The 23,115-nt window shown below is 35.3% G+C and overlaps 1 protein-coding gene and 1 long non-coding RNA gene across 41 annotated transcripts in view; one reads left to right on the plus strand and one right to left on the minus strand.

Annotated features, from left to right (window-relative positions):
- Nucleotides 1-23,115, plus strand: part of mub (poly(rC)-binding protein mub) — an 835,667-nt gene that overhangs the window by 807,020 nt on the left and 5,532 nt on the right. For 15 of the 40 annotated variants that reach the window (XM_067124763.1, XM_067124765.1, XM_067124766.1 and 12 more), the window contains 5 exons: nucleotides 6-131; nucleotides 3,236-3,317; nucleotides 7,844-7,982; nucleotides 8,175-8,309; nucleotides 10,471-11,883. In XM_067124763.1, the coding sequence (XP_066980864.1) occupies nucleotides 6-131; nucleotides 3,236-3,317; nucleotides 7,844-7,982; nucleotides 8,175-8,309; nucleotides 10,471-10,804 (816 nt within the window). In that variant the 3' untranslated portion in view covers nucleotides 10,805-11,883. Of the gene's footprint in view, nucleotides 1-5; nucleotides 429-3,235; nucleotides 3,333-7,843; nucleotides 7,983-8,174; nucleotides 8,310-10,470; nucleotides 11,884-23,115 lie in introns of those variants that run through there. The other 25 variants (XM_067124755.1, XM_067124761.1, XM_067124757.1 and 22 more) reach the window with 5 other exon arrangements.
- Nucleotides 3,965-22,068, minus strand: LOC136850790 (uncharacterized). Its single transcript, XR_010856743.1, has 4 exons — nucleotides 21,865-22,068; nucleotides 19,886-20,017; nucleotides 13,709-13,793; nucleotides 3,965-5,081 (listed from the first exon to the last, which is right to left on the minus strand). It is a non-coding gene; the product is annotated as an uncharacterized lncRNA (long non-coding RNA).

The following is a 23,115-nucleotide window of genomic DNA, read 5'->3' on the forward strand; positions in this document are numbered from 1 at the left end:
TTCAGTCCCCTCCCAAAGGCGCCACGATCCCTTACCGCCCCAAACCCCAGGTCGCCGGTGGGCCGGTGATCCTTGCCGGCGGCCAGGCCTATACTATCCAGGGTAATTACGCTGTTCCCTCGGCGCCCGATGTAAGTACCGTTCCCTTTGTTCCCCCACCACCACCTGGGGGGCCCCACGGCCCCTTCATGGCGGCCCCCCTCAGTCCCCTCCTGGCCCCATGTCCCGTCTCCACGGCGCCCTCCCCAGGCCCCCCACACCATGGCGCCATCATGACGCCTGCAGGCCACCATCCGTGTCCTGCAGGGCACATGCAGATCTCAACCCCGGGCCATCCGCCGGGCCATCCCCCAGGTCACCCACCTGAACACATGAAGAACGGCCATATCGGTATTATGCAACAACCACAACTCCATCACCTGCAGGATGTAAGTCACGCCGCCGTGTCCCGCCCGAGTGCCCGTGTGACCCATGCCCAGTTGGACCCTCTCCGTGACTCCTCGCCGCCCATCCGACCCAACCCGACCCGGATGTGTTCCGAATCCAACCTGATTAGTGTTGCCTAGTGTGCTTCCTGACCATTACCTGCATGAAGCGCCCATCTAACCTGGCCCTGACCCTTGGCCTTGCCTCGTAACTTAGTATAGTATCCGCCCTAGTCACCTGCCTGCCATCCTGCATGTATGTGGCTATTCGTGTAGTTTAACAGTAAAACTTAGATATAATCGGTATAGCGTTACTCATAAAATTGTAAGTGATTCCGTGGCATGGGACTAGATGTTGAGGCAGGGTGCAGGTACCTGGTGGTGCAGGTACAGAGGGGCGCAGCAGGTCCTGCTGGTGGGTCGTGGGGCGCGGGACTCTTCCTGCTATGATCATGATGCCTCTCTTCAGGTCCCTTTGCGGCGTCATTACTGACCCTCACCTCTCAAAAAATAAAGGGTCCCCTACACCCACCCTCAAAGACCCCTTCATCTCTCCTTAATCCATTCCTTTTTTGTACAGTTTATTTTTTTTTTTATTTACTATTATGCTTCGCTGCTAATTCTATAAGGTAATCATTGTAGTTAAATGTAGGGTATGATATGTATGGAAAGACCAACACACAACAGTTACCTAGTTGGTTTGGCTATGAAGTGTACTGTATGTTATAAAGACAGGCAAAGTCATAACCTTAGTGTGCTTCTACTCAGGCTTTCATTTCATTTCTTTAATGTGACTTAAATGTAGTAGGAATACCTGCAGTTTATCACCACAAGTTGGTCAGATATATTGGGTAACATGAATAAGTGTGGCCTTGTGACTTACCTTTGGTGTGACAAACAAGCTCTAGCCTCTCCTGAATCCCCTGCTTGTCGCTTGCTTCTCCCAACTCAACATTCCAGTATTGCCCTCTTGCATGTTCATCTTAGCCTTTTTATTTTAGTGTCCCCAACCCTACATTTTTTCACAAGAGACTAGACTCAGAATTTAAATGTAGGAAATATTTTTACGTAGAAAAAACTTTTATTCTCAGGGTCTCTTACTATGTACAGTTTTTCGGTCTGTAACAACTTGTCAGTAAAAAGAAGCAATGTTTTATGTATGTATATTGCTACATAGAAGGGTTGTAGGAAAATTTTTGTAGTAAATGTTTTCAACGTAGAAGTGAAGAACAGTACAATACTGTTCATAGTTGTGTGTAGGAGGAAAAAGTGCAATATAGTAGTGAAAAATCAAAGGTAATACAGTTGTGAATGTAATGAAAGTTCACTGAAAGTACTATAATAATGAAAAAAAAAAACTGAGTGAATTTAATACATGAACTGATACTGTATACCTTTTAAAACTGAAAATGTATATTGCTAAAACAGTACAAAGCTTACTGGAAACAGAAATTTTTATACTTACCATAGTAGTAGTGTATATTGTGTTTGCAATTTTTATCTTTTCTTTAGTTTCTCTCTTAGAATATTATTCTACATGCTAGTCTTTCTTGCAGCATGAAAAATGATAGTAAAAATATGTACTTTTATTTAACAAATGATGATTATTAATGAAACACTGTGTACAGTGTAAGAGTTTCTTTAATTCAAGAGGTTTTAAACTAGATGAAATATAAGGGCTAGCTAAGTGTGCTCATTTTAAAGTAAATGTAAATTTTATGCAAAATTAATGTAATATATTCTATATTAAAACAAAAACCATTCAGTTATAAGTAGTGCTTGCATTTAGAATTCTATATATTTTTCTCGTAATAAATGATTCACATATAGTTTAGACCTGGATTGTACAAAGTTAGACCTTTTGCATGTCAGGTGTAATGCATTCACTTCACTCAGTCAGTGGAGGGAATGTGTTTGACAGGAAGTTTTACCATGAAATGCAGCTTAGGGTTTACATCTTGGCACTATCACAAAAAAAAAACACAAATACAAGTGATTTGATTGCAGCAAAAAGAAAAAACATTTCTGTACTCTATATTTAGTGTCCTACCCTTTTGTTCCCCACCATCAACCAAAACCCCCTGGCTTCCTCCTTGCAAACTAACAACACTGTATGTTGTCAGTGCTTTCTTCCTGATACCTACCAGGCCATTAGTATAATGTGGGAGCATGTCCCATGGCAGGTGGGTATCAGGAGGACCCTATTCCCTACTCTGCCCTCAATATACCTCCCGTCCTTCCTTTACTGCCGCTACAACGACCATCAGGTGGAGATTCAACTCACTACTGTACTATGGAAAGAACTTGGAAAGAAGATTTCTTCAAAACATTGAAGAGGAAGTGTGGCCCGCGCCCCAAGCACCCAATCAGTAGTGGCTGCGTTTTCTATCTTTCTCTATTTCTGTCATCTGTCTCTTTCACTCACTGTCCCGCCCGGCCCATGCCGCATACTCCACCAACCTGGAGGGGCCCCCCAGAGGTGGCTTGGGGATTATATACTTGTTAATTTAAGGAATTTTATTATATTGTTTTACTGTAGCTGTTTCACTGTTACCAAAGTAAGAAGTATATAAAAAAAAAATACATTCCATTAAGAATGGCTTCTAAACTTCAAAATTAGTTTCCACTTGAAAATACAGTAATTGTTTGTAGTGGTGTGTAATCCCATTTTTATCATTTGATGAAAAGATGATATTGTCATTTGAGTTGGTTATATTGTGCCTCTCCTTCTAGTTGTAAATTTTGACTATAACTGGAGGTCAAAGGATATGCAGCACTGGTTTAATACCCCAATTTTATTCTATATGCAGGTGTCAAAATTGGGCAACTCTCCACTAGCAGGGCTGCTGGGTCTAGGTAACCTTGCTGGCGGCGGCGGCATGAATCCCTCCGGTAACACAGCTGATGGTATATTTCTTTTTACTTGAAATATAAGATAGATCATTTAATATTTTTCAAGTTAGCAGAGACAGTTATAAAACCAAGACCCTAGAAAGTGATCCCTGCTGCTTGTTTCAATAGGTTTGTGACTAAGTCATCAGTCCAAGAGCTGTTCCATGTTCAACTTTCATGCCTGGAATTTCTTCAGCATTTTAGCTGTCACGGTCGCTTAAGAGGAGTTTTGGATACAGTTATCGTAATTGTTTTTTTAATATACAGTAGTACCCTCATGTTTTACCATCACTAAATTACTTACAATTTTAAAATCTAATTATGTAGCTGCTGTGAGTCACTGGTGTTTCAGCTAATAATGCTGAAGAAAGGTTAAAATCTATCAGTCTACATTAACACCTACTCCTGCAGATGGCATGGCTTTCAGAAGATACGCCCAGGTACCATCATCATCATTCTCTTCAGTATATGTGGTTTTTATCAATTTTTGAAATCTCCAATCCTACCTTTTTTTACATATATTTATTCTGGTTCCTTTCCTATCAAGCTATTACTGTATATTAAGACCCAAATTTCACCATAGGTATTGTAGCTACATTGTATGGGGTTCATAAATTGGTTCATGGATATTTAGTACAAGAATGTACTTTGCTTTAACTTTATTGCCATCATGCAATCCATATACTGTAATCAGTTTTTTTAAAACATGATCATGTTTTATATTTTTATGTATAGTCACTTTAGAATTCACTTAAATTTAGGCTGAAAAGGAAGTGCCTTAATAGAATATGACATTATTTGATGTAAAGTATAAGAAAAAATGAAATTTAAGTAATATGATCTCCATTATTTTAGTATGAAATTATTCAGGACACTAACTTACAATCCCATAAAGCATAAGTAAACAGGAAACTGTATTGTGGAAACCTTACACAAATTAATTAGCATGAAAGAAATTTCAAAAGCAGTGAATATATAGGCACATTTAATAACTTCATGAATGCTCCATATATACCAGAAGTATTCTAGATAAATTGGGATTTTTATAGATGTCGTAATTTCTTGCTTCCAAATGTAAATATTCTCTTGGATACTTTGAATGACTGCGTCTAATGCAGATTTCATTGTGAATTAGGGAATTATGTAACCAATACACTAGTGGGATTCTCATGAATGTTTTGATTGCATTATAACAGAAAATGGGTTAATTATATGAAAGTTGCTTTCATTACTTGCATATGTTCATTGTTGCTATCAACGCTTCGAAAAGATCATCACTACAGCAAGATTTATTATTTAAACTTGCTTTACAATATGGATAAGACTAAATTGTTTATGCTAAACTCCTAAATCAACATTTCCATTGCAGAAACAGGATGCATCATATTCACTTTCTAGTATAAACAGATTTCACAATCATCAAGTGTACCTGAAACTTGAATTTAATCAAAATCTAGATGTTCTAGTTGTAGCCCTAGTTTAATTTCAATTCTAAGACTTTTTTTATTAAATTTATGTTGACATGATTAACTGGGTTTAAAACAACTAACAACTGGAGCTCTATGGCATAACAAGTACTCATGCATTTAATATAAAAAGGTTATAAAGGAATACTTGGCTGGTTTATCAGAAATACGTATTTCAGCAAACAGGAGGAGACATGTGAGCTGGAAATTAATATGTGTTTAGAAGTGATAGTCCATCCATTTGTAACTTCGGTTTGATTCCTTCCTTCTGCTCCCATGGCATTAAAGGTCTCTTATTCTGTAAATAAAAACAGCTATTCTAAACTATTTATATATATACCAGGTAAACTGGAGCGTTAACATTCTCCCTTGATGCATTTCGTAATTTGCAACTAGTAATGGTAGTCACAAACTTAAAAACTGAATCTCAACAGATTCAGTTTTAAATCAGAAAATTTTGTCCTTGTACTCGCCTTCAAGAATGTACAGTTACTTTTATCATGTTCTGTTTGCAATGCACATCCTCTTTACATGGGAAAAAAATTTCAGTTGAATTCAGAAAAAATCCTTTATAACTTGAACTGTCTAAAATCTAACTTCTTTCACAACTGCCAGAATAGTTGTCACCTTGTACATGCAAGGAAAATTAGGAAAAGATGCATTATGCAACAAAGGTAACATGTACCATAATCTGTGGTAAACGATGCTAAAACCTTTGTTGTTCATTACCAGTAAAAAGTTATTTCGCGTGGTATTTTCCTATAATTTTTTGATGTGGCTTCAGCCTTTTTTATTTTTTAAAAATACATATGTATGAATGAGAATATATATTGATATTGACTTTTGTATACTCCTAACAATGGAACAGATCATTTACTTTTTTTTCAGCTGAGCATAATGTTAAAATAATGTTTAAACAAATTTAGTAGTGCCTATAGCTTAAAAAAATAAATAATAGAACAAGCACTTTCCTGTTTTACAATCAAATTGCTCTACCTTTCAGTTTAACAGTCACTTTCCTATACTTTTAGTTTGCACAACTTCTGTACAATATAACGTAGGCACGTTCTATATTATGATACAGAATTTTACAGTGGGCTGGGTCGGTAAATTACAAAGCATGTGCTCTTTAGTTAAAAAAAAATATATATTCTGAATTTTTCTTGTAGCCATGCACTATATATATTTATCTTTACTTTTGTACAAATTAATAAAAAAAAAAAACAAAAGTCAATGCTTAAAAAAAATGGCAATGCAAAAGTACTACTAAAAGGGTTGAGGAGACAATTGATTTTTGTTTTATGTACATGAATCTGCACATACTGTTTTCTTTACTTCCACATATTCAGTGTTTTGGGCTGAAGGAACTACAGAAATGTACTGGTGAACCTGGAGTGCTCTTGTGAAGAAAAACATTATTTGTTGCTTTATAGTAAGATTTTTAAAATATTTCTGAAAAATTCCAAAAGCTGAATGGGTCAAGAGTCATTTTGGGTGTGATTTAAAGCATAAACGTTATTAAATGAAATCGTTGCATATTTCAGAAGCTAATTTTAAATTGCAAACAACTTGAAATAAGAGTTTATTATATTTTGTGTATTTAAACCACTATAGAAATTATTTAATGCAATAGATATTTCATGAAAGCACTACAGAATCAAGAGGTGAACCAACTTTCTAAAATACCAGTGTAGGTACAGCTACAATACTAGTACTGTATTTATTTGAATAGCTAAGCTAGTGGTCTTAAGTGCCTGAGCTAAGATTGGTTTGAGAATGCTTGTTAGAGATTAAAAATTTAGCAAACCATTTTTCCATGCTGATTTAAATAAGATAGGAATGAAGATATTGTATATATTAAGGAATGAAGATATTGTATATATTATTTTAATATATGATAATTAAGTACTATTAGGGCCAGGTAAGGCAGTTAGGTTGAGGATTACTGTATGGCTTCAATAAATTCCCAAAACAGCTTTTGGGGTAACAGTTATGTGGTTACCATAAAGAACTTTTCGTTTATAAAATCCACAAAATGTAACTAACTAAAATATAAACTCTTATCAGAACTGCTAAAATTGATCATGTCTTTGTAACATTGATCGCACTGAATATACAGTATAAGCTTTATCTATTGTAATACTGTACCTATTAGATCGAGCATAGCACCTTTCATATGGTATTTAGCACACTTGGTCAGGCTACCACCAGAAATACTTCCCTTCAATTTGGTGAGTTTTTTTTTTTTTTTGTATTGCGATAGTGTAATGTTGCACATCTTACAGTTATTTTTGCATGTTCTGATTTTTTGTAGTACACATAGATTATTTAATTTACAAGTTAGCATCTTGAGATCTTGTTCTAGGAAGCATTTCCATTGTTTTCTTAGAATAAGATTTAGGTTTGAATCCATAAGTTTTTCATGTTAGCACTGTATTATAATGTTATTTCATGCCATATATAATACAGTGTTATACTTTATTGCATTGTTATCTAGCAACTATGTAAGACTTAGATCAGTACTATACTATACTTTCACAAGTTATTTGCCCCATTCCATATTAATAAATTTATGCAAGTTCAGTTGCCAAGTATACCTCAAGATTTCTGTAAAAATAGTTACTGTACTGAAAATACTGTAGAATTTGGAATATAAGATATATTTTCATCTCCTGTCATGCAAATGTACATCAGGTTAATATAAATTTAAATCATGAGTTACTAACTTAGCAAGATCAGAATATGTCTTAGCTACACTATACCCACTGTTCATACCCTTACAGTGAAGTGTAAGATGGTAAATAAATGTAGTGTAAATTATATTAAGTGTTGATAGAGGTAGGACCTTCCATATTATAAAACTTATCCTTTGTTACAAAATGAAGAGTAGGATTGGAGAGGATATTAAGAATGATGAAGGGGAGAAAAATTTAAGGAAACTTTGTATAAGCCACTTTTGCCACTGAGGAGCTGGTGTTTCAAACGACAGATAGATGAAACTAGTTCGTGTGGTGTGTGCATATATGAAGAAACTAATCTGTTTTTTATAATGTACAACAGCTCTGGCAGCACTAGCAGGATCTCAGTTAAGGTCTCCCGCTGGCTCTGGACCAGGAACACAAACTCATGAGATGACAGTACCTAATGAACTCATAGGCTGCATCATTGGCAAGGGTGGTACCAAGATTGCTGAAATCAGGTAAGTTGACTTCATACCTTAATGTTCTCTACTGTGAATCGGAACGAGATGAACACTGCTATACATGTGTATGAAAAGCTAGTATAACTTGTTCACCTTTCATATGATTCAAGAACAGTAATAAAAACCATCCAAATTAGAATGTTTGATGAACTTGGTATTTGAAACTTATGACATACTTTAAATTTGCAGGCAAATTACTGGTGCCATGATTACTATTAGTAAATATGATGATGGTTCAGAAGAAGCCAGTAAGCAAGACCGAACAATAAGCATCAAGGGGAATGCAGATCAGGTGGCCCTTGCGCAATATCTCATCAACACCAGGTAATCCTTAGCCCTCAGTCCCTGCGTCATTCCATTCACCCAAAATATTTTCTTGCCTGACTTAACTCAGTCTATGTAACACTTATCCAAAAAATTAGGCTGACTTAAAATACTAAGTGGAAGGTTGTGGTTTACAGAAGTTTTAGACTTCAGTTATTATTGAAATATTGTTTCACTGTGATGTCTGTTTACAGTTAGTAGTATTCAGCTACTGTATCTTAACTGTATCAGAAACATCATTGCAGAATCATAAATATGCAAATTTTGCTACCACTACTGAAAACATTTAAGGCACAACCTTCTACTGGTAGTTGTGTTGACGCGTGTAAGTTCAATTCTTCAGCAGTGTGAGGCTCACCCACATACAGGAATAAAGGTAAGTAACTTTCTCACGTGATTACAAACTTGAGCAGAGGAGAAGTCCTCCTGCACAATCCTTCTTCAAGACCTTATTCAAATCCTCTTAGTATTCCTTACCTAGACAAGCAGCTTCAGGTTTATTTAGAATCTTTTTAATTTTTTCTTTTTTTTTCTTAAACTTAAAAAAAAACGCCCAAGTGCAGTTCCATTCTTGTCTGGTAAGTCATCCTTTGTCCTTAACCTGTATTCCTCGAAAGTCCTCACCTTTATGGTGGACACTACTACCAACTTCACACATTGATACAGTACATTTGCATTTCTCCCTGGGAATATGGTGTCTTGAAATGTTAAATTTTTTCTTCTATTGCAACTTGCATTTGTAATTGAGGTTGGGTTTTTCCTGTTTAGGAATTTTTTTTTTTTTTTTTTTTGCAATAACAATGTGTGAGGAATCATGGCATGTGTTACACCAGTGCCCGCTCCCAGCTACAGTAGAGTGACTGGAGTAATTGGGTACGTGCCACTCTTTCTCTACCGGAGGTGGTCTAGCCTCAATCCTCTTTGGTAAGTTTTATTTCCACTCCCGCCCATTTCCTGGGCTTCCCTGATTCTGGCTGCCAGTTGACAATTTCCTTTTGTGTATCCTTAAAGCAGCATGTTCCTCCTACATTTATAAGTGCCATCTGGGCACCCTTCTCATTATTCCTCCCAACTTCCCAGGTGATTGGAGTCTTAATCCTGAGATTGCTGTTACCTTGTGTACTTTTTTCCATTAATGACCTTCACATCATACCAACTTTTGCAGTTATAATGCCATTAACCTAAAGTCTGTTCTCCCCATCTATGGGGAGAAAAGATAAAGTTGGTGTGACGTGACAGCTTATTTGAAGTAGATTTGCTTGTGCTCATATCCTGCCCATTTCAGTTCTTCCAGTGTAGCCTATAGGTTTAAATATTTTAAATCTATTTTGCACTTATTATACCTATAACTAAGCTTATGTTTTGTAATGTTATTCTTGAAGTTCTGTATTTCTTGCTTATTCTGGTCTAGACTGTTTAGTTAACAATAAATTCTGCTTTTCACTCCTTACTTTACAGCTCTGAATGTAACACTAGTTTTGGACACATTTTTTTTATTTCATATTTTATTAAATATTTGCAATTTTCCAACATAGCAGAATATAGCACAATTACCCAAAAACATGATTATCCTAGTCTATGTATTCAGAGATCTTGAAAGCTTTTTCTCATTCTTTCATATCCAGTTCAAACCTGATGTGTCAACTATCCTTTTTGTTGGGCGTCACATTGTCAGGTTGTGCTCAATTGTCTTGTTATTGCTTCACACCAACTTGCTTCTTCTACATATTGTAGTAGCGTCCACAACCTGTCAGATGACGTCCTATCCATTATTCCAGTTTCCAAATTATAATCCAGTAATCCAGTGTGAAGCCTCGTACATCCATCAGCTGATAATGTGGCCAATTTTATCCTTATCCTTTTGGGCCCGCCGAGCACCACCTCCCACAGTCTGCTAAACCTATGCTTCCCTCATTCACATGAACAACTCACTCTTTAAACATATTAGAATATAAAGTGATATGATTCAAATTTCATTTTAATTTATTATGCTGTATCCACGGTATTGTGAGCCTGTTATAGCATTTCAGTTGTAAATATTTGATCATTAGTGAGTGTAAATGTGATACTGAGGCAGGTGTTAAGTATTGGGGGCTTGTAGGAAGGTGGTGATCTGGCGTAGTGTGCCTGTCATAACGTTGCGGCCCCTTGTCTCCCCCAGCATGGAACTGCACAAGGCGCAGCTTGAAGTAAGTAAGGGCGGGTCGGGGTCGACCGGGTCGGGAGGGCTGAGCCCCAGTGCCATCCCCCTGGCCCAACTGCTCAAGAACCCGCAAGCCCTGAGCGCCTTGTCCTCCCTGACCGGCCTACAGGGTCTGTCTTCCCTCACCTCCCTGCTCGCCCCAGACTCCTCCCATGGCCTGGCCGGTTTTGCGGCTGCCCAGAGGCACAACAAGGCCTACCAACCCAAGCTCCGCGCCCCAGCCTCCGCCCACCAGCCCACTAATGGCACTCCCAAGTCTGAGAACAAGCGCAGCAAGTTCGCACCTTACTAGACCTCATCCTCTCCCACGGGGCCCCGGTCCTCTCCGGACGCAGAGCGTCCTCATCCTCTACTCCTGATGAACCCCGTGGTGCCCCCCACCATCATCCATGGGGCTTTAAAAATAAAAAAATATTCCTGTGTGTAGGCTTGCCTCTGTTCTGCCAGTCAAGTACCTTCGGACATATCATCACTACCTGCTAATGGTGTGTTTTCATGGTACTATCATGTCATGTTGTAGGGCTGGGGTATGTCTTACATTTCAGATTTGAATAGGCCATACTACTTGCTTCATATCACCAGTTATAGAATCAGGGGTAGTATAGTCTTCAGCAGGTATAATTCTACAACTGAGAACTGTGGTATATGTGTTGCAAGTAGTAGTTATTTGTCAGATGGTCACTATCAATAGGTCAGCAGCTGCTTGTTATACAAGGTGGTCTTTGTTGGCCGAGTCCAGCCCAAGACAACCTGCCACCTCTCAACTAAACATATCAGTTAGGACAATTGATTATTGTTTTCTTGTTTTTATACAGTAATTGCATCAAGCAGAGGAACTGAAAGCATATTGCATTGTCACAACATTAATAGTTTTCTTGTAAACGTCGTGCATGGTAATGTCAGTATTGGTTCATCTGGTGACAGTCTCAGAAATGTGTAATTAATGCAATTGTGTTAATTTTAAAAAGTAACCTGATTGTAAATATGACTATTTAGGGTATGGTCAGTGACCGACCATTCAGGTGCCCAAGAGTGAAAGCAGTGCAGGTTATAGGAAACTGGGCACTGTGACCAGATCACCGCCTCTCAATATTTTTAGCATTGCAGCGCTGAGCACGTGTGCCGTAGTTGCTCGGTTTAGTCATTTTAGGATGGCATTAATATTACATAATTAATGTATTAAGTACAGTAATTGAAAAGTATGTGGGTACAAAACTCATATTTTTTTTTCTCATATTGTATGGATTGTACAGTTTTTCTATAAGTTACTTGTCTCCTTAGAAGTACAGTAGTACTGGTGTTCAATCGTAAGCTCAACATGTGAATGTTATCTTCCACTAGATATTAAACAATTGTAAAGTTTGAGGAAGATTAAGCCTTTCATTACATCCTATCCTGACCTACCCCGTGGTGATCCCTACAACCTTCCTACAACCACCACCACACCACCACCACTATTGCGGTGCTGCCTGCCGCCTCAACATTTCCTGGCTGGTTAGATGGCACCCTTCTGCAACAAAGTCATTTTAACATTTAAGCCCCCCAAAAAACTAAGTAAATGGACAAGGATTTTTTCTTATAGTAAAAGTGTGTTGTAGAAGGGAGTCACAAGATGTAACCTAAAACTGATGTAATACTAGGGGACAAATTTGTGCGGCTGAAAACAAGGCACACAATGATCATCGCTGCGAGATCTCCACTTCAAATACAATTAGGTAAGTTTCAATATAACTGTATTTTAATATATTAGTATTATATTCATAAGTTATATAAATAAGAACAAAAACATCAGTGTTTAAATGGATAAAAAAATAAGGCTTCAGTTGAGATGCAGCAATAATTTTCTCTTTTACTAACAATATTTCAGTAAATTTGATTTACATGTGACTGCTACACACCACTACTACAACACTTTCAGATCTGATCAACAATAAAAACCATTTCAGGCCATTAAAGAGAGTGAAAATTTACCACTTAAAACTGGGTCATGTAAAAATTAAATTATTGATTAGACTTTTTAATATTGGCTCTGCCCAATATCCCTTAAGCCTTCCTGGACAAGAAAAAAGTGTGATGTTGAATTATAAGGAAATTCTTGTTACTCAGTTTGTCCTGAAAGACAATAAGGGCCACCATAGCTTATAACCAGATTCCATAAAACCTCTTGAAAGAAACTAAGAGTAAACATTCATAGAAGAAATATATTTATATCTATAGATTAATTAGGGTGCAGAAATTACTTTTAAGAAAGAATTTTTTCTGGATATGTAATCTACTTCATTTAATACAAAAACTGTGTATATTGTATAGCCATTTCATCTTCACTATTAATTATGGGTTAGCCTTTACTTCACTGGCTGATAAGGTTTCAATCCACTGTGAATGCCTTTCAATGTTCCTCCTACACAAACATTAAAAACATGTTTTGCCACCTTAACATTTCTAAATACTTGTCATCCCAGCTACTCCTATTCTCTTCATTCCTAAGTACCATGTCTAATATTGCCGTTAATGTTCTTGCTTACACTGTCAGACAATATCTCCTTAAAGCCTAAAAGTTTAGCACTGGAAGTAGAGGTTGGCCCTATGACTATGGCTGAAACTTTTTCTTTTTCTGTTGTTAGCCTCTTAAGCACCATCCTACTAAAACTGTCAACATAATCTGAAATTCTGCACTCACTCCATTTCATACAATTGAGTTCCATCAGTCTTCCTTTCCATGTCCCTATATTAATTTGAACCTTTTTATTGGTATATAGCTGCTAAACTTACCCATCTTAATAACCTGCTGCCCTCTACCTTGACTATATATGACCAATCTTTTTTGCAGTTTAGTATCACCCCTGAAATAATCTCAAGTTTTTGGATTTCTGTGCATTTTTATTACAGTTCCAGGCAATCCCTTCTCACCTGAAAACAAATGCAGTTCACCAGTTTGCTTGTACTCTTGTAAATCACAAAGCATCCACAGTGCCTTTCCTAAGACCATATCTAAGGTTTTAATTTCCTTCTAGAATTCTTCCTGGAAACCCTCATCATATTCTTGGCTACTTGACAGTTTGACAGCTCTCATTCTGATTTGCCACAGGACTGAGTAATTATGCTTATTAGTCCTTAAACTATAATTAACATTAACACCAAAACTGAACTATAATTGCAATGCTGTTTATATATACAACTGCTGTATATGACTTACCTACAAATAGGGGACAATTTCATGGACAAAATGAAAGTCATGTAACACCTGAAGCAGCGCTTGTCACTCGGCAATACAGTACAGTCTGTAAACATTAAATAATAATTAATATAAAATAGAATATTAAAATAATATTACTGTAATTTAAGCAAGCAATGTATCTATTACAGTGTGGGTGTATAATCTGCAACAATTATATGCTCAAAAGCACATGTAATTTTGCTATCTCTGGCATTTAATCTTATTAAAGGGGAATCATATCATAATCACATTATTTTTATGAGTGTCAATTCAAATTTGGAAATACTGTACCAGGGGAAAGAAATACAGCAAAAAGTGAAATTTGAATATATCTTCTCAATTTAAATAAAGAGTTCAATGCAAACCAAATGCATTGAGGAGCATCATTTGATACAAAAATCACCCTGAAATACAGGTGGAGACTGGTATCAAAGCAGATCGATGCTATCAAAACACTAACTTGTAATAAATCAAAACATGAAAATAAATATTGTGTCTGTAACAGATGTATTAAATTGCAGTGTTTTAAGTGCTTTTCACAATATCTGAGAACTTGACATACCGTGGGTGTGTTTCTCACTACAGTACCATAAAATATCCTTTCTCCCTAAAAAAATGTATCTCCCTCTCTCTCAAAAATGTTTTGACAACTAGTGACAAACCAGAATGAAAAATAAGCTTTTGACTGAAATTTTATTTCTCTATATGCATGTATGTATCATGCACCAGTGTGTGCACTAGTTAGGATTATGAACTGTATGTATTTAAAAAGGTATCCACTGTACAGCTTGTGATTGAAAGGGATATAAGAAGTCAAATAAGGATTCCCTTTATCAATAGCAATACATTTGTAATGATTTCCCAGCTGTGGTAGGTTAGCCTACACTTAAATGGTATGGATGACTATTAAAGATGTGAGAGATAAACAGATCTATATAATATTGCATATATATAAAATGTTATTAAAAAAGAACACTTCATGAAAGACAAAAATTTTGTATGGTAATCTAAAGGAAATTCTCAAACACGGTCACAGTCTTGAAAGCTATTTTGATAAGTGCTTTCTATTTTTACCTATTTGCATACATTTTCTGATGTCACACTGACAGAGGGTACTAATAAGCAATTTTAAGAAGCAATAGACAAAGTAATAGATAATCCTTAGATAGCAGATATTACTTGATGTACAACAACCTTAGACATTGCTTGATGTACAATAATCCTAAAATGACTAAGTACTCTGTTACACTGGTGTAGTTTAACATCTAAGCATATTCTTTGTTAAGGATATAAATTTTTTTTACTCTGACATTTGTATATCAGTATATAATTATATTCTTAATTTTCTGAACTCTACATTGATTTATCGTTTCTGTTATGAATTATAAAGTAACTAGATTAATACAATATCGCATAATGTTAATGAAATTAAGGCTAATCTCTAAATACACTGCAGGAAAGATAGAACAATTTTAATGTCTGTTCTGCCTTGTCAAGATCCAACCCCAATTATGGAAAGAATGAGAGAAAGTGGGGTCAAGATGCAGGTGGAAAAACAAAGAGGACACTAAAGGAAGAACGTAAGAAAGAAAATGTTTGGAATGACAAAGTGGATAAGGAAACAAACGCTGGAAAGATGGAAAAACTGAAAAGTATTTTGAGAATCTGCTGAATGAAGAGAATGAATGTGAACTAGAACTAAATGTTAATAAGGAACTGATAACAAATGAAAATGAGACATCTGAAGAAGTTATGAGGTACTATGAAGGCAATAAGAGAGTAACAAAAGTTTGGATGAAGTGGAAAGAGACTGATAGACTATTGTGAAAGTATACAGTATCCCATTAATAAACAGCAAAAAATGTATGCCTTTCAAAGGCCTGTATCACTCTATGAAGCACAAACATAGGAACATACCAAGGAAATTAAAGAAATTTGAAGAGGTTTGATTACTAAATGCCCAGATGTATGGCTGGATGTAGAGATGTGGTGTCCAGTGGCTGAAGAACAGAAAGACATCTCAAAGACTGATATTATCCAGACATGTAATAGGGTTTGACAAACATTATTATTCAAAAAATTAATGTAATTCAGGTATATTGCATGTACAAAAAAAAAAAGTGGAGAGAACAATTTTCTCATCTTAATCCATTAGAGGAAAATCTGATGATGATGATGATGATGGAAAGTCCTAAGACGGAGAAATCATCAAAGTAAGAAAAAAATGGACCAAGAGAATGGGAAGAATATAGTACAGTATTACAGCAGTTTCACAGAAAGGAAAAGGTGATGTGCTGCCACTACTCCACCAAAAGTTCTCTGAAAGGAACCCAAAATGCCAGTTGCAGATTTCAAGATTTTCTGAACTTTTCCCTTCACCACTTTGTCCTGTACCTTCACACACGGATTAGAGAGAAAGGAAAGTTATGAAAAAATCTTCAATTACCAACTGTCAGTTAGGTTTCCTGTAGTAGCAATAAACCACAGATGTAATCTTTATAGGAAGATGTTACATGTTTGTGAATCGTCAGAGGGCGTTCGCCAGTACCCGGACATGAAATCATATGGACATAATGGAAGTAAAATAAAAATTATGGCACCATACTATTAAAGACTAGCACAGCTATTTACTGTTACTATAGTAGCAAAGGGAAGGCCACTGGGTGCTACTGGTGTTAAAATCACAATCTTAAGAAGGCATTTTAGAAAAAGTGAAGAAACAAAACAAATAAGCAAAACCAAGATTAAGGTGACTGGCAAGGTAGCAAAAGATAAAAGTTTTGCTGTGAATGAGGCATAAGGATGCTACAAACTGAAGTTTAAATAGCATATATAATTTTTAATGCTAGTATATATAACAAGGGGTAATGGTAAAGAGACTGGGCAAGATTGAGTTACGCCATAGATGCAAACCTTCAAGGTATAAAAGAATCCACAAAATGACGAGATTCATAGTTGGTGTGCGTTGGGAAAATCACATTGAACATGAACAGTATCATATGCTGGAAAATACATCAAGATCTTATGGAGGAATCGCAGAACGTTGCAGTTTAAAAGTGTAAAATTTACAGAGAAAAGGGCAAAGAACAAGACCTAAAGAAGACAGGAATTCAGGCACATAAATATTACTCATTAAGGGCAAACCTAACACAACATAATCACATTTAACTCTTGACAAATATGTAAGTCATATATGCCTTACCATATTTCAGCATTTTCATAAATATGCCATCTACATAAACATAACTAGTCTTTAATTTATTATGGCAGTGCATTCAAAAGTTCCCTCTATTTGTATAAGAAGGATGTGTCTGCCTACAGTCTGATTTGTTAGTATTTTATTCATGGTTATATATGTCTTTCAGTATTGTGTGGAGCACAACATAGTTCTAAACTAACATTTTCAGTTCAATTTTAAATAGTCTTCCTATGACCCCTGCATAATATCACCAGAGTTTTCCTTTTCACTTTCATTAAATATGGGATGTGCACTTGTGTTAGTGGTTTCATACATCAATAACTGAATATTATAAAGGACCAAATTTGAGCTATTTCTACAACTTTCCTCTATTACTTCTGTTTCTGTACTAACAACTATCATAATCACAACTTTGGATGTTACTTACCGGCACGAGGTCTTGCAATCTTTACAGTCACATGCCAATATCCTTTACTGAAGTGGATTAAATATCTTTCACTTGAATGGTTGTTACTTTCTGATAATTGCACATGTACTATTCACATAGAACAAACCAAAAGACAATAACTTATGATAGACTTGACCTGTAAAAAATGACAGATCTGCCTCTTGAAGAGACAAAATACTTTAGGAGGTAGAAAATGCTAAATTTTGGAAATCAGTGGTATGAGGAATATATCAAACTGGCTGACACTTGTGTCTGTAACTCCCACAAAATATCTGAGGCATTGTGACGCCTGTTGTGTACAAGAAGCACAAGTGTGTTGAAGTAACATAAAAAAAAATTCTTGAGAACAATGCTCAAAGCACTGACAGCAAAGCAAGCAGATTATTATTAGTAGTAGCATTAACAAGACCAATGAAAGGATGGTGCCTTTCTAACAGAGTTTACGAGAATGCAAGTTAGAAGTGAGACCTGTGTCATTTAATTTGATTTTCCTTCATCAAAAAGATTGGTGTATGAAGTCTCTTAAGATGCAATTACAATATTCCATATAAAGGTGGCGTAGTTCCACATAAATCAGGAAGAGCTGCTCAGAAAATAACAAGACTTAAAGAAGGTCACTAATGAAAAGAATAGGAAGGAGAGAACAGCAGAAACCCATTGAGGATAGGGAAGGCATCATGCAGCACACCCAACCAATAACAGCAATAACCAGTTTGATCAAAACCTTCAAATCAAGCTTAATGAATAGGAGAATAAATTCCACAAGATTCTTCATAAAAACTCGAGGTAGAATGACCAGATTTAAGGTAATATTTATCAAAAGTGCCACAGACAGCTGGTAAACCTGAGAGAAAGAGTTACTGGTGCAGAAGTAGGGGGGGGCTTTAGTTATCATGATTAAAAGTTAAACTAAGACAAACACTGGTACATGGATCACATCAGTGATACTTGTGCAAGGGTATTTACTGACTCCTTCTTTACCCAATAATGTAATGTGGCTGTACAGATTATGGTAGAAGTCAGATATTCAAAAAAAGGAAATGTAGTTCTAGGTTTTAGGCCAATCCATTTATACCATTTAGTAATGTTAAATCTACACGTCCATCAGCATTTTGTTCAGAGCTACTTCAGTTTTAACCATTTCTTAACCATTTAATTCTATCTGAATCTTCTCAGGATTATGAAGTTGCGGTATTTATTTACTGGTATTGTGTTACTTATCTTCCTGCACCCTGTAACCCTGTCTTTTTCTAACAGTTCTATAATCTCATATCTAAGAGTTTCACACTCTATTATCTTTCTTCTCTGCAATAAACTAAAACTAACCTACTCTTGAGCTGATTCTGCTAGACACATAACAGGCTGCAACATCAATAACAATCAATTTTCCCAAAGGGAACAAATTCATATTTAAATGCTGATCTTTTTTCTACCTTGTACAAAAATACAAGAAAGCTCTAATGAAGTCTGGGTATCCACTTTTAATTGGTAGCTAATTTCAAATACAAGCTAGAGGCATACTAAATAATGAAATGCACAGACTGTAAGTTGGTGACACCTTGTCTATCAAATTTAATATGAATGGTGGTTCTCTTGCATGATTCACAAATTAAAAGTCCTGTGAACAAAGCCAGGTTTCATTAAAACAGCAACAAAGGTATTTTAAAGCTTTCTTTGCTAGCCATTACAGTCTGAAATGTAACTTAGATCTATAATTTAAAATTTAACTTCAAATCCACTTTCACTACTTATCAAAGTAGTATCCTGAAGTTTCATTATTACTAAACAGTTTTAGCCTACTAGAGTCACAATAACTAACTCTCATAAGGCTTACCTGAAGGATTTTTTTTCAGAAAGGAATTTAAATTTTATCTAATATCTGAGGTCTGTTATGGCAATTAAACTTTGCAAGTCAGAGAAAATGATTTGAGAAAATACCGATTATTTTTACTGTCACCAACAGAAATTTTATGACAAATGGCATGATTTCATCATCAATGGTTCTGTCAAATAGAGAAGATTTGTTATGTAGATTACACTAATATTAATTCACTTCATCACTGATTTACAAAGTGATATAAGTGGATTTCTCCCAGCCATCTATGTATAAAATAAAATTATGTAGTATGTATAGTGTAATTGGTGTATATATATGATATTCATTATGACATCATCCTTTAACATTTATTTTAAGACAGGGAGACATTCAATCCAAAAGACCTTTTTTTAAGGTAACGTAATGAATAAGTTTACTCAGGGGAAACTTGAAATGAAGAGGTATCATCTAAGTCAATAGAAAAGGTGGTTTTGAAAAAATGGGCATTCCATTTTTATAATTCCATTGTAAACACTTTGGCACATTAAAAAAGGTGTTACATTTTTAAAGTTCAAAAATATAGTACAGTTTACAGGTAATCTTTTGACAAAAGCACAGTATAAAAAAGAATACGCTTGATAAAAACGACATGGATGTCTGAGTTTAAGAGATACATATACTGTACACACTCACCTCTCCAGAGATCATGATGGAATACATTTCTAGGATTTTATCATCATCACCTCCTGCACTTGGCTTTCCTCTCATGACAAACGTGTTTTGGACTGCCTTTTTACTTCTGCAGTTTTGTCACTTGAACTAAGCCTGAATGAAAGACAAGAACAAAATATATTTCCATCAAATTTACAGTGCATTCAAGGCAAAAACTTCACAAACAAGAATGATTAAAATCAGGACATGCAAAACACATGCTCTTGCTCACCTATTACTGGTAATAATGATCTCATTAGGTACATTACATGGTCCTGTATATCCAAAACATTCTTGCATAAAGTGTGTATTTTGCAATTCATGGTAAAGGTATGTGTAGTTTATTTAATGACGTAATAATGTATTATGTCTGCAATGTACTTCACAGATATAGACTTAATGAATATCAGAAATTATTTCTGAAATGCTGTAAAATGTTGTGTACAATAGTTCAATGTACTTTATAAAGAAATCAGTACACAGTACTATTAAATAGGAAACTGGTAAATATATGGAAAGGTACTGTAACAAATCCCCTAACTAGATACAATGTAAAGGATATAGCTTTGAAAACGTATTGCATAATTTCCCAAAATGGATGATTGATGTCAACTCTCCAACTTATTCATAATCACAGAGCTTTAGGTTGTATTTCACTCAAAACACTATACCATACAAAGGATTTTTGACGGAGTAAATGAAAGTTGCATGGGTCACATAACAGAAACAATGTAGGGGACAGTTCATACAAATTTCCCTAGTGCAAAATCTATAAAACTATCTGTGTAAATGTTAATAAATTAAAAGTTTCTTCAGTTTACACTGTCTATATACATAAATCATATTTAGAGATCATCATAAACTTGTTAATCAACAGAAATGGAAACTGGTAAAGCCAAACAGACCACGGGACTGCATTTACTTATAATGAATATGTTCTTGAAATACAAAGTCAATAAACAACCAGAGCTATCATTCTGTGTTCTAAGGCTACATTTACTTTATCCATGCTTCCTCTAGTGTTTTAATATTGTAAGTCATTTTGAAATGTGACACCTCCCACCTAAGAAACACATGAAGCTGGACACTGTACATATATTTTAAGCTACTATGTATCCTTAAGCATGTTTAACATACTGAAGAGTGTTGTGTATCAATTTTCTGTTGAAGTTTACAGACCATTCTTAACCATAACTATTTTTACAGTTTTAAAGTAAATTACTATGCCTGTGGACTGAGAATAACATGTTGCAAAACTTATCAATATTACAAAAAATTACAGAAGAGAAAGTGTGAACAAAATTCTGAACCAACCAGCAGGTGGCACCCATTAAATGCTTGAGAGTACTGTACAGTATAGTAACAAAATTTTGACAATCATTATTTTGGGTTAATGAAGATGAAATCTAAGAAATGAACACTGAGAATAAATATTACTAAAATACTGTCATTGTGACAATGGCTCTACAGGCAAGGTATTCTTAAAAAACAAATTATAGTATCCCAATTAGTGCTCATCTGAGTTGTCCACATGCCTTCAAGGATAATCCCACAGTATCAAAGAGAAGCTTCATGTCTAAAATTTCAAAACATACCAGTTTTACTACAGATACAGAACATTACAATCTTGGGACCTGCATCCCCAAGGAATAATCCTCTTCAAAAACTTGTGACGGGCTATGTCATAAGAAGATATGGAAAAAAAAAAAGTCCAAGTAAAGTCTCTTAAACTTTCATTTAGATTCTTTTTGACAAAGACAGAAAATTTTGTCCCTGACTAAGGGCTTGGGTCTATGGCTAAAAATAATGTGTATGATTTCATCATACTGTAAGCATTCCAATACTTCTCATAAAAAATTAAGTGAATCAAAACTGTTAGGATAAAATCGTACACAATCTAAACATTGAAATACCCTGACTTGAAACAATTTCAAAGCAAAGTCACATCTATGTGTACTTACATGAACAGATTTTGAGATGTAAGCATTTCCAGTGTAAACTGTTCGGGCTATTTTACCATAATGTCACTTTATGCAGCATTACTCAGCTCTATTACACCTGAAAATAGAAGATATATCAGAATACAGAATATCTCTGTGCTTTGGGGAAACTTGAGTAATGACTGACTGTGCCCTGAATGGTTAAGATCAATTAAATATCAATTAATGAAAATGAAACCTGAGAGAAAAATTGCATAAACTATTAATATAAAGAATTCAAGAGTGTATTGAAACTATAAGAATAATAACGTTGTATCTTATACATTCAGGTTTCAAGTCCTGACTGCAGACTAGTTTGTTTTTTTTTACTCAACTTGTTACATCTCAAGTATGGATATTCAAACAAGTTCAATAAGTATTTCTATAGCCATATCAGTTACATAAGCAACCAAGTGGGCTCTCGATTTAAAGATACTGTATATACTGGTGTTATTTTCTTTATTTTTAATACATGCAAAATTTGATCTAGTTAAAACATACAAAAAGAAATATTTCAATGGGAACTCTTGGGATGACCAACAGACCAGCTTATGGAAATTTCGAATATAACAAATCTACATTATAAGTGAATATCAATTTAACACTTGAAGCTCCTCAGGTAATTATCTTTTCATATTATACTGAGATATTAATTAGATCCATAGCATAACATTAGAAGGTGAACGAGACGCACACATATGACAGGAACATTTTTCTCTGTCTGTTATGAATAATCTTGCAGAAACAAAAGTGTTATTGTATTGGCAGTGCATGAAGTTGAAGCAATAGTAATGTATATTTTATTTTGAGGTAGTGTATGATAAAATATGCTAGAATTTTTTTTCTATAAAGCAGTAGTTATACAACATAAGTAATATTGCAGTGTTCTTCCTCCTGGGTTTTTTTGGAATAAAATACTGAGCATGATTAATCAAAGGCCTAATTTTTCGAGCTTCAGAAATTTGGATTATAATGGGACAATGATGTCTCCCTATTTTCAAGCACTCCCAAGGACACACAACTAACATTTCCTTTAATATATTTACTTCAAGTATTCAAAACGCTGTAAACGGGATGACTATGTCAGTACTAATTCTCAAGATTAGCATCTAGCAAACAAACACGAAAAGATAAATACACAGAACAAATACACTACAACTGTACTGTAGGTAGCTCAGGCTTTTAAGTGAAACCTAAGAACCTAACAAATGCATTATCACTAGGATGTGAATT

The sequence above is a fragment of the Macrobrachium rosenbergii genome, chromosome 22 (genome assembly GCF_040412425.1).
Source record: "Macrobrachium rosenbergii isolate ZJJX-2024 chromosome 22, ASM4041242v1, whole genome shotgun sequence".
Lineage (NCBI taxonomy): Eukaryota > Metazoa > Arthropoda > Malacostraca > Decapoda > Palaemonidae > Macrobrachium > Macrobrachium rosenbergii.